The following is a 14543-nucleotide window of genomic DNA, read 5'->3' on the forward strand; positions in this document are numbered from 1 at the left end:
TTTATTTTCCAGAAAACTTATTTACTTTTTTGAAATACAAGTTGTGAGAAAACAGCAAAAGAAAAAATTTTTGCTCATTTTGTAATAACTATGAAACCTGAATAGGTAGAAGGCTGATCTGTGCAGTTAGAGTATTTCTTTATATATGAAACACCCCCTGAAATTTACAAAATCAGAGAAAAAGAAATGTGCTCCATGCTTGGTTTCCTCTCGAGTGACTGACATTTGTGACATATTTCCAATGGAGACTCTTGCCCTTTGTTCCAATTTTTTTTTGTCTTTTCAATTCTCACAGTGTATATAGTTTTTATATGGTTCTCTTATAATACATATCTTTTTTGCTCCTATTATGACAGAAAAAAATGTACAGTAAACCCCCTGTATTCACGGGGGATATGTACCACACTCCCCCGTGGATAGCTAAAACCCGCGAATACTTAGAACCCTTCTAAAAACACTTAGAACTGCCTATTTTGATAGTAAAAAAAAAAAAACTAAAAATGCTTATACAGGTATTATCCTACTTACAATGGGGTTAGGTTCCAAAAAACCCAGTGTTTGTTGGAAAAAATGTGTCTCGGATATAGCCTAGCCTACACTAGGGTATTCAGTACCATGTATACATATATGGCAGCCTAGCCTACACTATAAAGTATACTCTATACATACACAGTATAATAATTATTAATATCAGCTAATTATGGAGGTTCATGCAGAGTGACTCTTGATAATTCAGTACAAAGAGAAATTGAATAAACAAGAATTAGCTTAGCCTACACTATGGTATATCGTATACACATACGGTAGCTTAGCCTACATTATACTGTACTCTATATTCACATATCATATTATACAAACATCAACATAACAAATATGCATCTTTTCCATGGATCTTTTAAAATGTTATGCCTTAATTCACTACATCCAATAATATTGTATATATTCTTATACTGCTTTTGTATTATAAATTGCGATCATAGCGATCAATGTTTTGGTTTGGAAATCGATTAAGCGGTAAGTTTATTTCGCCAGTATTTAACTCAGTTCAGAGCACTTTTCTTGCTTCTAGTTAGCGTAAATGAATCTCTGGATACTTTATTTATATGGGGCAAGGTTTTTTCATTATACGAAGTGTTTTTAAGTCGAATTATAGCTTAAATACGTCTCATTGTGAAATTAAATTAGCTATTTTTTTCATGGCCGTTTGGAGGCATTTGTTTTGTGCAAAAAAATCAAGATTCTGTTTGCTATTTTCACTTGATTTCATCATAATACGAACTTTATGTATTTATCGTTTATTGGCGTAAAAATAGCAGTACAGTAATGTGTTCTTTCATACCCAATAGTTTTGATTAAAATGCTTTCTCTCCAATTTTAATTATGGTTGAGTTTCATCCATGTTGCCGATGCATGATAATTTATAGTCATTAGCAGCTTGAACATTGTTTTCTCAGCTTCAGCTACAACTTGCATCTTAAATTTAGCAGTATATTTCCTTGCCGATCTTTTATCCTTACCAAAAAAGGGTATAATGTAAAAATATATCAGTCTTACTCTACTTAACGTCATTTGTACTATAACTACAGTAATTGTTTATTTCCGTACGATGGTTGAAATACAAGCAAAACGGCTGTTTTTATCTAATTCGGTGATAAGCAAAACAACAGTTTCTTGTTCGGTTGTTTATGATTGTACACATTTATGCAAGAGTATAACGTTACTAAAAATACTTTTATCATTCTCTTTTACTTTTTTAACTAGAAGATGGGACAAGGAGTTGGAGGAAAAGAAGTTGGTCTATTGTAATTTGGTCTCTCTCACTGCCTGATTGTACGCTGCTGCCTGCGCCCACGTCAAATTTAAAAATATCTTATAAATATTGTTGTATCGGTATTAATTGCCTACCCATTACAAAATCGAATTATCATAAGGTGAAGTATCATAATTTGAGCATGAAAATGAGATGATAATACAGTAATTAGTGAATATTTCTCAGTAAAAAATACCATGAATGGGTGAATTTTCAGTGAATAATGCGTATATATGTTCCATAGAGAAATCCACTAATAGGTGAGTCCACGAATCGTGAGACGGTGAATATGGGGGGTTTACTGTACTTAGAAATGCACTAAAAAGCCAGGCGTGACATGACTCACAAAATACACTGTTTCACTACATCTGAAGAAAATGCTGACATATACCTACATATTATTTTATTTGTGAATAGAGACCATATAAAGATATCCTGAGAAAATAAAACATAACATTCAATCTATTTTTACCATTTGTCAAAAAATAAATTGACTTTTAAATAATTTCATTTACGATAACAAATTTCATACATGTGAATGGTGATGAGGAAGATTGCTATTCATTTGCATGTCTGTATATAGCATGTTGATTTACATATACTATAAAAATATGTCAAGAAATACAAAATTGTAAAAGTAAGTCAAGAAATATAAAATTGTAAAAATAAGTCAATACAAAACTGTAAAAATAAGTCAAGAAATACAAAACTTATGTAAATTGTTTGGCACAGTAAATGTGTGGTGCCACTTTGATGAGTCCATGAGTCCCAAAAGGAAAAGAAATTTTGAGTGAGTTACGCTGATCTTACATTTTCCTTGATGCTATCACTAGAGAAAACAGAGATATTTTAGTGGGTAATGCAAGTATTCAATTATTTTGAACTAAACAGGATTAGAAAATTAATTACAAGTTTTGCAATAATTTGTCGCTCACACAGTGATAAAACCGCTGAACAAAATTGTCAATAAACCCTTTTTTTTTTTTAGTAATAACACTTAAGGATATGTTTATTTTAACATCAAGCAGTCAATAACTCAATTTTGGTCATTCCTTGAAATTCAAAGATTGGTGTGCTCCTTAAGGTGTCACATCAATTTTATGGCAATGATGGCTGTCTTCCTGTCTTACATAAAATTGAAGCCTAAGTTGGGACACACATCCTGCTGGTCCTAAACAATATGACAGCAATGATGATGCTACTCAGGAAAACTATCAACTTTCAATGTATCAGTTTCCATATCTGGACACTCAAGCAATAGCAAGAGATGTGGCCCTATACAACTGGATCAAATGGAGTGTGATCTTCCTTTCTATTTTTCCAGATTTTTAAGATTTTGAACAAAATGCTAACCCTCAACAGAACTGCCTACCTGGTGGCCCCAAACTGGCCAGTCAATGGTTTTTTCTGCCAGAACAACATAAAAGAAAATCAATCTAACTATCATCCACTGTTCTATCCCAGGCAATAAAAGTGAAAGCCTTATGTGAATCCTCCTATCTGAGCTGTGACCTTCACACATGGAATTTCTAAGTTTGGTCTTCTAACACTGTTAGACACCTGAGTTTCATTTACCTGACAATACCAGTCTGAATGCCAAGTGTGGTTGGATTATATCTACACTAAAGCCTGGATGGAATAATGATCAAAACCATTCTGAAATTTCTGATCCACCTTATAAAAGGACAAACTCCTTGCCACCACCACAATCACAATTTACATGTCTGTGATGTTTTTGCCTACTCCTGCAAGGGCTTCTATTATCTGTTCCTTCAGCAGGGTCCTACAACAACTCCAGTTGTCTCCTCAATTCAGTAGTCCCTGTGTGACCACAACTCACATCCTTCAAAAGGCAATAGTCTTGACCAACGTGGGATCAGAAGTCCAGATCAGAGAACTTGGCTTTTTGAGACTAGGATAACTCTTCATCACCTTCACCACACTTGCTTTTTTCCCTCTGGCCTGTCATTAATGGGAAACAGACTGACTAAAGGGAAAGATGTTTTAAATTCTTTTAGTTCAGTAGCAGTTTCCTTATACTGTAATACCTAAAGGGGGATTTCTTTTTAGTAAACTGGCATGGAAGTCTCTACGTAAGAAGTTTCATTGTTTATTTTTCTTTTGATCAAACTTACCAGTGTTTCATCAAGTATTTAGCAGAATAAATGGGTATTATTTCCTTGGCATCTTGGACAAATCAAACCACCTTTAAGATAAGAAATATTTAAAAGTGGTTACCTCTAGTAAGTCTCTTAAGTCTTAAAAAATATTGCCTTTACCTAAAATAAGGGGCATCTTACCTTCATCAGCACAGCTTATGGATATGCTATTCTGTAAGCACAGGTTATTTTTGTTAAAAGTAAATCCCCATTTCACTAGGATATCTTGATCTACAGCTGGAGAAAATTCTAATATCCAAGGCTCTGATGTTTTTACAGCATTAACTTCTAAACTTTCTTCAAGCATGGAGGCAGTTTCCTCTCTCTCTTCTGTGAGCATCTGTAAGAAGAAAAATATAAAATGGTAAAATTTCTGAAGGGTAAGTCATATAAGAATTTTTTTTAAACAGTTTGACCAGATCAGTGAGTCACACTGCTGACCTAACAGATTTTGCCAAAAGAACTGTTCATAAGTTGAGGGGGCAGGGGGAATAGGGGTACAATGTAACTAAAGAAGTTGGATAGCAAGGATGGAAAAAAAAAAAGAACAGGTGAGAAAAGTTAATGCAGCTGAGGCTGAAGGAATATTGCTACATAAAATTTAAGAAATACAAATAAATTTTTTCATATACTGAAAATTGGTCATCCACAGCATAATCTGAATCAGCTGCAGCTTGGATTTGTGTAACAAAATAATCTGTTTTTAAAACTTTTGTTTAAAAAAAGAAAAAACCATTCTTTACATTTGCCTGAGTAGCTATGCAAGTTGTATGGACTTGTAGCTGAAAAACTCACCTGAGATCTGAAATCATAGGGGTGCTGGACCAATGAACTTAGTTGGCTACAGGTTAGTTAGCAAAACTGAAGCCTTGAGAATAATAAGGGGTGCTATAGACAAGACCTTGTTAGTAAAGCTTTGGCATGTACTCTGACTTGAGTGTCGAAGTACTTAACAAAAATAAAAATGCTTACCACTGCTACTAGACTTAGCAACAAATACCCCATATATCTATGCACAGAGGTCAAGGTATTCTCTATGGAGATGAAACGGATAACAAATCTAGCTCCCATCAAACCCCACCTTCAGGCTGAAATATAACTCAGCCTTTTGCCACCATATGAGTAATTGAATAAGACTTCATACCCTTATGAGTTGTCTCTCAAGCAAAATATAAAATAAATAAGACTTAATCTGCTATAGCTCTGACCTCACAACCTAGATGCTGCTAACTTACTGGGGGATGAATGTGAACTTAAAAAATTACTTTCCTCCAACAAGAATGAATGTTTTTGAAAACTGCTGACAAATGCAAATGTGAACCTCCATTTCTAAAGCAGAAGTTCTTTAGAGATATTTCACCACAAAAAGGACCAATGGAGACAACAATAAAGACTGTGACTGGATAGAGCATGGAGCTCCCCCTAGCTAAGGCTAAGGGTAAATGGAAAGGCAGTTTTTTAAGATTAGCATTAGTTGTCCTTGGAAGACTATTCAATGAGTTCAAAATCACCCCTGCCTTGGAATACTTGTGAGGTCAAATTTATATCATTTTAGAGTAAGCACAGCAGAAAGTCTGCTATCACAGGAGTAGTGGCCTCAAGAGGATCTGTCCCCTACAGACTACACCATTACAGAACAAATTCCATTTAGCCTAATAAAGCCCAGAGGTTGTACCTTTTCATGCAGCTTCAGTTGAAAACCCTCTCTTGTGGAAGCATTTCCTGATAGCCTCCATGAATGTAAGTGTTGCTGGAAGCAGGGATGTTGTAGTACTTTCTACCATGATGGGAGAAGTCTTAGGTAGTCTACTAGGAGACCCAAGAAGTAAAAAAATCAAGCTTACTGTAGCCCATGAGGAGCAAAGAGAAACATGGTTGCACTTAAGGATAAGTGTAACTTGTCCAGTAGCAGCCTTTTATGAGAGAAGGAACAGAAGGCATGCACCTCCAGGTTGTCCAAGGGAAACATAGGGCATCTTTCCCCATGCAGATAGGTCCAGAAGTGCTGGACAAATTGGAAGCCAACCATTAATGTCAATTATAGATGTACCCAATGCTTCCATTATTACTTGGTTTTCTTTTTCATCACCACCTCTATCCCTATGCTAAGGGGCTGGTTGCCTTGATGTGTCTTCTCCAACTATTCCTATTTACCCTTTTCCAAATACACCCTCACTGTATCAATCTATCTAATCCTTTGCCTCCCTCTTGACCTTCTACCCATAACAGGTTCCACTTGCACCCTCATCACTCATCCTTACCACATGCCCATACCATCTGTCTCAATTATCTCGTATCAGTAATCTTTACTACCTGGCACTTCTAATTTGTTCATTTTCCAGCATCTCCTGCAGTGAAATCCTCAATTCTGTTTGCTCTAGCTACTGTTCCTTCTTCCTGAACCATACATTATCACTGCTCTGTTTACAGTGCAATAGATCTATACTTTAAGTTTATCTGGCATTCTTCTGTTAAACACTATCACTGCCACCTCCTTCAATTTCCCTCAAGCTGAGTTTATCTAATTTTCAACCTCAGCTTTACACCCTCCCCTCCCTCCTGGCTTAGTGTAGATCCTAAGCATTTGAAATTCTCTCCCTATTTAAAATTTAGGCCTCTTCTGTCTTGTACATATAACCTATCCCCTATTGACTTGCTATACATTGTAACCTCACTTTTACCCATATTTACCTTCATACCACCACATTCAAGAGACTCCTGCTGCTCTCTGGCCCTTCCTTCCAATTCTTCTTAGTCTACCATAATCACTCGATCAAATGCAAATAATAATTCCAAAATTTTCTTCCAAATCTCTTATTATGATACATCCATAACCAGTACAAACAGAAATGGGCTATGTACTGATCCTTGATGTCAAATGACTACCTGCAAACATTTCTGTTTTGACACAGGCTGTTATTACAGTTGTCCTTGTTCTTTTATACATCATTTCAAGCAACCTAACCAACTACTCTTGAACTTTACTTTCTCTAAAACACCAAAACATTACCTCCCTTAGTATTCTATCAAATCCACAGCAGAGCTTCCAGTTCCCTTCTGGCCTCTTTTCCTTTGCCTGATTGTAAAAGACAGCATCAGCTGTACCTCTCCCTCTAATGAAACTGTACAGCTATTTTCCAGTCTTCAACACTCATTGCAACCTCTTATCAAAAAGGTATCACTTTTAAAACAAATGCTCTGTTAGTCTGATTCCTCTTTAATTACCATTCTTCATAAAATCTCCCTTCTGTTTAAACAAATTTACTATCAGACTTTCTTCCCAGTCATCTTTCCTGATTGTTCTTAACAGTTTGAGTAGCCATTCTTCCCCCTATACACCAAGTACCTTCAACATTTCAATTTGCATTTATATGATGAACCTCATGCTTTGCCACTTTATTTTACTTACAGCCATCTTTATTGCTATAGATTGTATCTCCAGCTCATAACAGACAGTTGACAGGCTCCATGGGGTCAGGTAGGGGAATGATGTTTTGGACCCTGTCCTAAGGAGAAGAAAGTTTCTCTGCTAGCCTGACCTCTCAATTTGTGTCCTTGCCTCCTTATGTAAGACTCCAGAGGTTGAATTATCAGAAAAGACTGTGAGTATCTTGTCTCTGACTAGATTTTCTGCTTGCGTAAGACCATTCCAAACCAGAAAAAGCTATATGTTGTTTGTAAGCAGCTTGCTCTTCTCTAGTCCAACTTCCTGGCATCAAATGTTTCTCAGAATGGCCCGACTCTGCTGCCGAGACATCTGAGGACAATGTGAGCTCTGGATTCTTGAGGTCTAGAGGCAGACCCATTCAAATTCTCTCAATAGTTCCAGAATATTGTCTATCAACCTTTCTGTCAGAAAAACCCCATAGAGAGAGTCGATGTTCATCCCAGGTAAACAATTGACTGGATCAGAAAAAGCACAGACTTGTCAACATTGAATAAAATTCCCAGCCCTCAAGATTGTTGAAACGAATTGGTGAGAACTGACCAGTCATCCAAATACAGGAGACCTCTGATACCACGCAGATGATTCTATCCTGCTAAAGACACCAACACCCAGAGTGGTGCTGCACTCAGACCAAAACATAGAGCTTACAAGACAAAGCGTGTATGATACTTTGGCTGAGGATGTACTGTACCAGGACGTGAAAGTACATGTCCTACATATCGACAGAAATTCTCCAACTGCCCTTCCGAATGGTTGCACTTCTCAAGTCACTAAAAATCACAAAATTATTGAATGATGATTCTCTAATTATTTTTATAGCTGATGCAATTCCATGCAGTTCTGCTGTAAATACAGAAGCATTATTAGGAAGAGAGAACTGATAAGTTTTGTCTTGGGGCACTGCAGCATATCCCACTCATGTTCTGATTTACATCCATCTGTATATATTGCGTACTGTGGACCTTTTTGGATTATATGCTCTATTGTATGTTGTCTATGGTGTTCTGGTGTATATGAGTTACTTTTTGATAAATACTTAAGGTGTGTGCAAATTCTCATTTTATTCACTGTCCAGGGAAGAGGTGATTTTACTATTAAAAGCACTTGTATATTCATATTCAGCGACTCAAACAATCTTCTAGCTCTAATTAGGAAAGGTGGTGGATGGTTATTTATAAATACATCTTTTAATTCAAATAATTTTTTGGTTGGAGAATCACTAGTTTGAATTCTTAAAGTACTTTTCATTGTTACTAGCTCTCTATGGAGAGACAAAGGCAGTTCACCACATTCAACTTGTAACAATAATTTTGGTGATGATCTAAAGGTTCCTGAGCATATTCTAAGGCCTTCATTGTGAACAGGGTCTAACATTTTCAGCGCTGCGTCAGATGCTGAGCCATATCCTTCGCTTCCATAATCAATGATGGACAGAACTGTTGCTTTATACAGTACAGTAAGGGTATGTCTATTGGCTCCCCAAGTAGTGTTCGATAGTTTTCTAATTAGATTTAATGCTCTTTTACTTTTAGATTTTACATATGAGAATGTGACTCTCCAGTTCAAGTGAGTATCAAACACTAATCCCAAAAATTTTGCTGTTTGGCCAATTGGTATACTATGGTTTCTCATTTTTAAATCTATTTCTTCACCTTCAATAGGAGGCATTTTCATGGAAATTCCAGGAAATTGGGGCTGGAAAAAGTGATGTACTTCAACACCCTCCAATCAAACATGCTAGGGAGGGGTCTTTCACACCCCCTCCTAAGACCATCTCCAATCAAGTACACTAAGGAGAAATCTGAATCACACCCACTACTGTCCTTCCCAATCAACTGCTTGAAGGGGAGGCCTTGCAGATAATTCCTTCCAATAGGACCAAAAGGAGGTGGAGATTGCAGATAACAACAATTCCAGGGGTTCAACAGTCAGGAGAGCGACAGGAGAGCAGCAGATTGGAAGTGCATCCATTAACCCTTAAACGCTGAGCGTCTATTTACAAAAGTGTCTCCCGTATGCCGGCACAATTTGAGAGTTAGCGCCGACGCGGAAAGAAAGTTTTTTTCAAAAAATCACAGCACGCTTAGTTTTCAAGATTAAGAGTTCATTTTTGGCTCCTTTTTTTCTCACTGCCTGAAGTTTAGTATGCAACCATCAGAAATGAGAAAAAATATCATTATCCTATATAAATATTGGAATATATGACAGCGCAAAAAAAAAATTTCATACAGTATATAATTGTATACAAATCGCGCTGTGAGCAAAACAGTTAAAGCTAATGAGTTTTTTTTCGTTGTATTGTACACTAAATTGCGATGATTTTGGTATATAACAAATTATAAAACGATCAAAGCAACACAGAAAAAATATTATCACAAAATGATGCATGAATTCTTAACGTGCGGACGTAAAAACAAGTTTTTTAAAAAAATTCACCATAAATCGAAATATTGTGCTAGAGACTTCCCATTTGTTGCAAAATGAGGGTAAATGATTGAATATTACTAAAATGTAAGAGTTTTAGCTTACAATTGCAGTTTTCGACCATTTCGGTCGAGTTAAAGTTGACCAAAGGTCGAATTTTTTCTATTTATCGTAATTTATATGAAGATATTTCAAAACAGATAAAAGCTACAACCATGAGTTATTTTTTGTTGTATCCCACATGAAATTGCACACATTTTGATATATAAAACTTTATGTAACAGCCAATAAAGAAAGGTGTAAAAATACGACAAAGTGACTAAAGAATTTCTAAAATGTTCGGCTGAGATTTTCAGCAGAGTTACCGTGCGCGGACGTAAGGAAAAAGTTTTTTCAAAAATTCACCATAAATCGAAATATTATGCTAGAGACTTCCCGTTTATTGCAAAATGAAGGTAAATGATTGAATATTACTAGAATGTAAGAGTTTTAGCTTAAAACTGTATTTTTCGACCATTTCGGTTGAGTCAAAGTTGACCAAAGGTTGAAATTTTGGCACTTATCGTAATTTATATGAAAATATTCCAGAACTGATAAAAGCTACAACCATGAGTTATTTTTTGTTGTATTCTACATGAAATTGCGCACATTTTCATATATAAAACTTTATGTAACGGCTAATATAAAATGGTGCAAAAATTACGACAATGTAACTAAAGAAATTCTGAGATTTTCAGCAGAGTTAGCATGCGCAGACGTAAGGAAAAAGTTTTTTCAAAAATTCACCATAAATCGAAATATTCTGCTAGAGTCTTCTCATTTGTTGCAAAATGAAGGTAAATGATTGAATATTACTAGAATGTAAGATTTTTAAGCTTACAATTGTATTTTTTAACATTTCAGTCGAGTCAAAGTTGACCGAAGGTTGAAATTTTGGCACTTACCGTGATTTATATAAAAATATTTCAAAATTGATAAAAGCTACAACCATGAATTATTTTCTGTTGTATTCTACATGAAATTGTGCACATTTTCATATATAAAACTTTATGTAACGGCTAATATAAAACGGTGCAAAAATTACTACAAAGTGACTAAAGAATTTCTGAGATCTTCAGCAGAGTTAGCACACGCGGACGTAATGAAAAAGTTTTTTCAAAATTCACCATAAATTGAAATATTGCGCTAGAGACTTCTCGTTTGTTGCAAAATGAAGGTAAATGATTAAATATTACTAGAATGTAAGAGTTTTGGCTTACAATTGCATTTTTCGACCATTTCAGTCGAGTCAAAGTTGACCGAAGGTTGAAATTTTGGCACTTATTGTGATTTATATGAAAATATTTCAAAACTGATAAAAGCTGCAACGTGAGTTATTTTTGTTGTATTCTACATGAAATTGCGCACATTTTCATATATAAAACTTTATGTAACGGCTAATAGAAAACGGTGCAAAAATTACGACAAAGTGACTGAAGAATTTCTGAGATTTTCAGCAGAGTTAGCACGCGCGGACGCAAGGAAAAAGTTTTTTTCAAATATTCACCATTAATCGAAATATTGTGCTAGAGACTTCCCTTTTGTTGCCAAATGAAGGTAAATGATTGAATATTATAGAATGTAAGAGTTTTAGCTTACAATTGCATTTTTCGACCATTTCGGTTGAGTCAAAGTTGACCAAACGTTGAAATTTTGGCACTTATCGTGATTTATATGAAAATATTTCAGAACTGATATAAGCTACAACCATGAGTTATTTTTCTATTGTATTCTACATGAAATTGCACACATTTTCATATATAAAACTTTATGTAACGGCTGATAGAAAAAGGTGCAAAAATTACGACAAAGTGACTAAAGAATTTCTGAGATTTTCAGCAGAGTTAGCGCACGCGGATGTAAGGAAAAAGTTTGTTCAAAAATTCACCATAGATCGAAATATTGTAGAGACTTCCCGTTTGTTGCTTATCACTAGAATGTAAGATTTTTTGCCTACGCAAAAAAAACAAACACGCTAACACTTGCACAAGTTCGGCAAAACACGAACGCATCAAGAAATCGCTCTCTGACGATGCATCACTGATGCTTTCTAGTGGGAGAAGAAAGAAATTCACGCATGTGCAGCTGGGTCACCCTCGTAAACAAAACAACAATGTGATCCGTGAACTCGCAGCATCCCTCAAGGCGCGTGATTTAAAATTTTTCCCAAACTAGGCCTATAAGTATTTTTCCGCGAATATTTAAAAAAAATTTTTGTAGTCGACGTATTTTACGTCCACTTGGCACCCGACAGACAATTTTTGTCAACGTAAAATACGTCCAGTCGGCGTTAAAGGGTTAAGGGAGAGTACGTCTCCCCTCGCTTTCGTGTTCCCCATATAGACTGAGTCAAGTTAATTACTCCAGAGTGATTTTGTTTATACCACTGTAACCTGTTAATATTGTACTGATCTTTATAATACTAAGTACTTATTAAAGTGAAGAAATTACCGATCTCGTCTCTATATGCCTTCCTGAGAAATATCAATACTCAAAATAATTTATCTTCAGAAAAATAACAGTTGCAGAAAGCAAGGCGCTGTGGACACACATAGAAGAATAACAAGGTAAGTGAGAGACTAAAAACATATAACAAGAAAGAAAGGCACAACAAATGGTGGCAGCTTAAAAGGATCCAGAAGGCGAGACGAAACAAACGAACATTAATGAAATTATTAGTGCAATTATTTAAGTTATAGTGAAACGATATTCTACAAAACGAACTTAGATTTTTTGGCAGCGAGCAAACTTATATGAAGAAATAGAATCTTACAAGGGAGCGTCGAGATCCAGTGTGAATAAAAACTGTATTGGTACATTCCGAAGAAACAAAAACACATTTAGAACTGTTACCATCAACAAATTGAGCAAGACCCCAACAACCATAATAAGCCCAGTGTTTGCGAAGTTTCATCGAAGTGATTGGGAAACAACGCAGATGTAGAGAATTTTTTACGAAGCTACAGCGGCGAAAAACTCACAACGAAAATACAACAACTTAGCGGTGTCACCATAACAACCACAGTAAGTCAGCGAGAAATGAACATACTGTTCGCTCTCTCTCTTAATGTGTGAATAAGTGAAGATATTTTTTTTTACATCTTTCTATAAGATTGAAAATTAAGAAAACCCTCTCTAGTGAATAAAATTCCTTTTGCATAAATACCAGTATTAATCTCTCTATGATAATTAATTTTTAGTAAATAATTTAGATACGGAATTAGTTATTTTTTTTCTCACTCGGTTGGCGATGATTATTTGAGGAGTTATATATAAATTTGTGTACTCATTGTGATGAACTTTTGATATGATGCCCAGTTTCATATAAGAATTTCTTTTGTGTACTGAAGGAGGCTTTACTTGTGCACTTGATCTCAGTAGAGAATTTAATTTTTTTTACTGTGACAATTTGACAAATTCTTTTAATTTTGGTACAATATAACAAATTCTTTTTTATATAACTGATGTACTCTGACTGAATAATTTTTTTGTCTGGCCATGCAAAGAGTATTTGATGAACTACTGAACACTGTTAGACATTCACAAAACAATTTAAAACCGTCGACAATTAGACGTAGCCGAAATTCCAGACTAAATTCCCACTCTGCTGTAGTGCAAGGAAATACTAACAATAATAACACAACTAACCAGAACCAAAATAGTGTTAATCATTCTAATACTACTAACAGTAATAATAATAGTAACAATGCTAATAATACTCGCACCTTACAATTTCGCACTATGAATCAAGCGGCAGTAATAACAACCGCCACACGCTTCCATGGACAGGTGGATGATTCAAATCCTGACAAAAGTAGACTCGAATCCTATACTGTAAATCATTGGCTAGCAGACGCAGATAGTTGTATAATTTCTGGGGGAATAACAGATGAAAGAGCTAAAATAAATGAGGCCTTGTTGCTAGTCAGCTCAGAACATGGAGACCCATATAAAACTGTGAATTCCACAAGTTTTAGCAAACTTAACCCTTTAACGCCGACTGGACGTATTTTACGTCGACAAAAGTTGTCTGTCGGGTGCCAAGTGGATGTAAAATACATCGACTACAAAAAGTTTTTAAAATATTTGCGGAAAAATACTTATAGGACTCGTTTGCGAAAAATTTTAAATCATGCGCCTTGAGGGTTGCTGGGAGTTCACAGATCACGCTGTTTTGTTTACAAGCATAACCCAGCTGCACATGCGCGAATTTCTTTCTTATCCCAAAAGAAAGCATCAGCTAACTCTGCTGAAAATCTCAGAAATTCTTTAGTCACTTTGTCGTAATTTTTGCACTGTTTTCTATTAGCTGTTACATAAAGTTTTATATATGAATATGTGTGCAATTTCATGTAGAATACAACAAAAAATAACTCATGGTTGTAGCTTTTATCAATTTTGACATATTTTCATATAAATCACGATAAGTGACAAAATTTCAACCTTCGGTCAAATTTGACTCGACTGAAATGGTCAAAACATGCAATTGTAAGCTAAAACTCTTACATTCTAGTAATATTCAATCATTTACCTTCATTTTGCAACAAATGAGAAGTCTCTAGCACAATATTTCAATTTATGGTGAATTTTTGAAAAAAACTTTTTCCTTACATCCGTGCTAACTCTGCTGAAAATCTTGTAAGAGCCTGACGTCGTCTCTTCC

The 14543-nt window shown here is 35.4% G+C and overlaps 1 protein-coding gene across 6 annotated transcripts in view; it reads right to left on the minus strand.

Annotated features, from left to right (window-relative positions):
- The window catches only part of LOC136837212 (uncharacterized), a 189832-nt gene that overhangs the window by 13572 nt on the left and 161717 nt on the right, over nt 1-14543 (minus strand). For all 6 annotated transcript variants that reach the window (XM_067101889.1, XM_067101886.1, XM_067101888.1 and 3 more), the window contains one exon: nt 4111-4309. In XM_067101889.1, the coding sequence (XP_066957990.1) occupies nt 4111-4309 (199 nt within the window). The remainder of the gene's footprint in view (nt 1-4110; nt 4310-14543) is intronic.

This window comes from Macrobrachium rosenbergii, chromosome 58 (assembly GCF_040412425.1).
Source record: "Macrobrachium rosenbergii isolate ZJJX-2024 chromosome 58, ASM4041242v1, whole genome shotgun sequence".
Classification (NCBI taxonomy): domain Eukaryota; kingdom Metazoa; phylum Arthropoda; class Malacostraca; order Decapoda; family Palaemonidae; genus Macrobrachium; species Macrobrachium rosenbergii.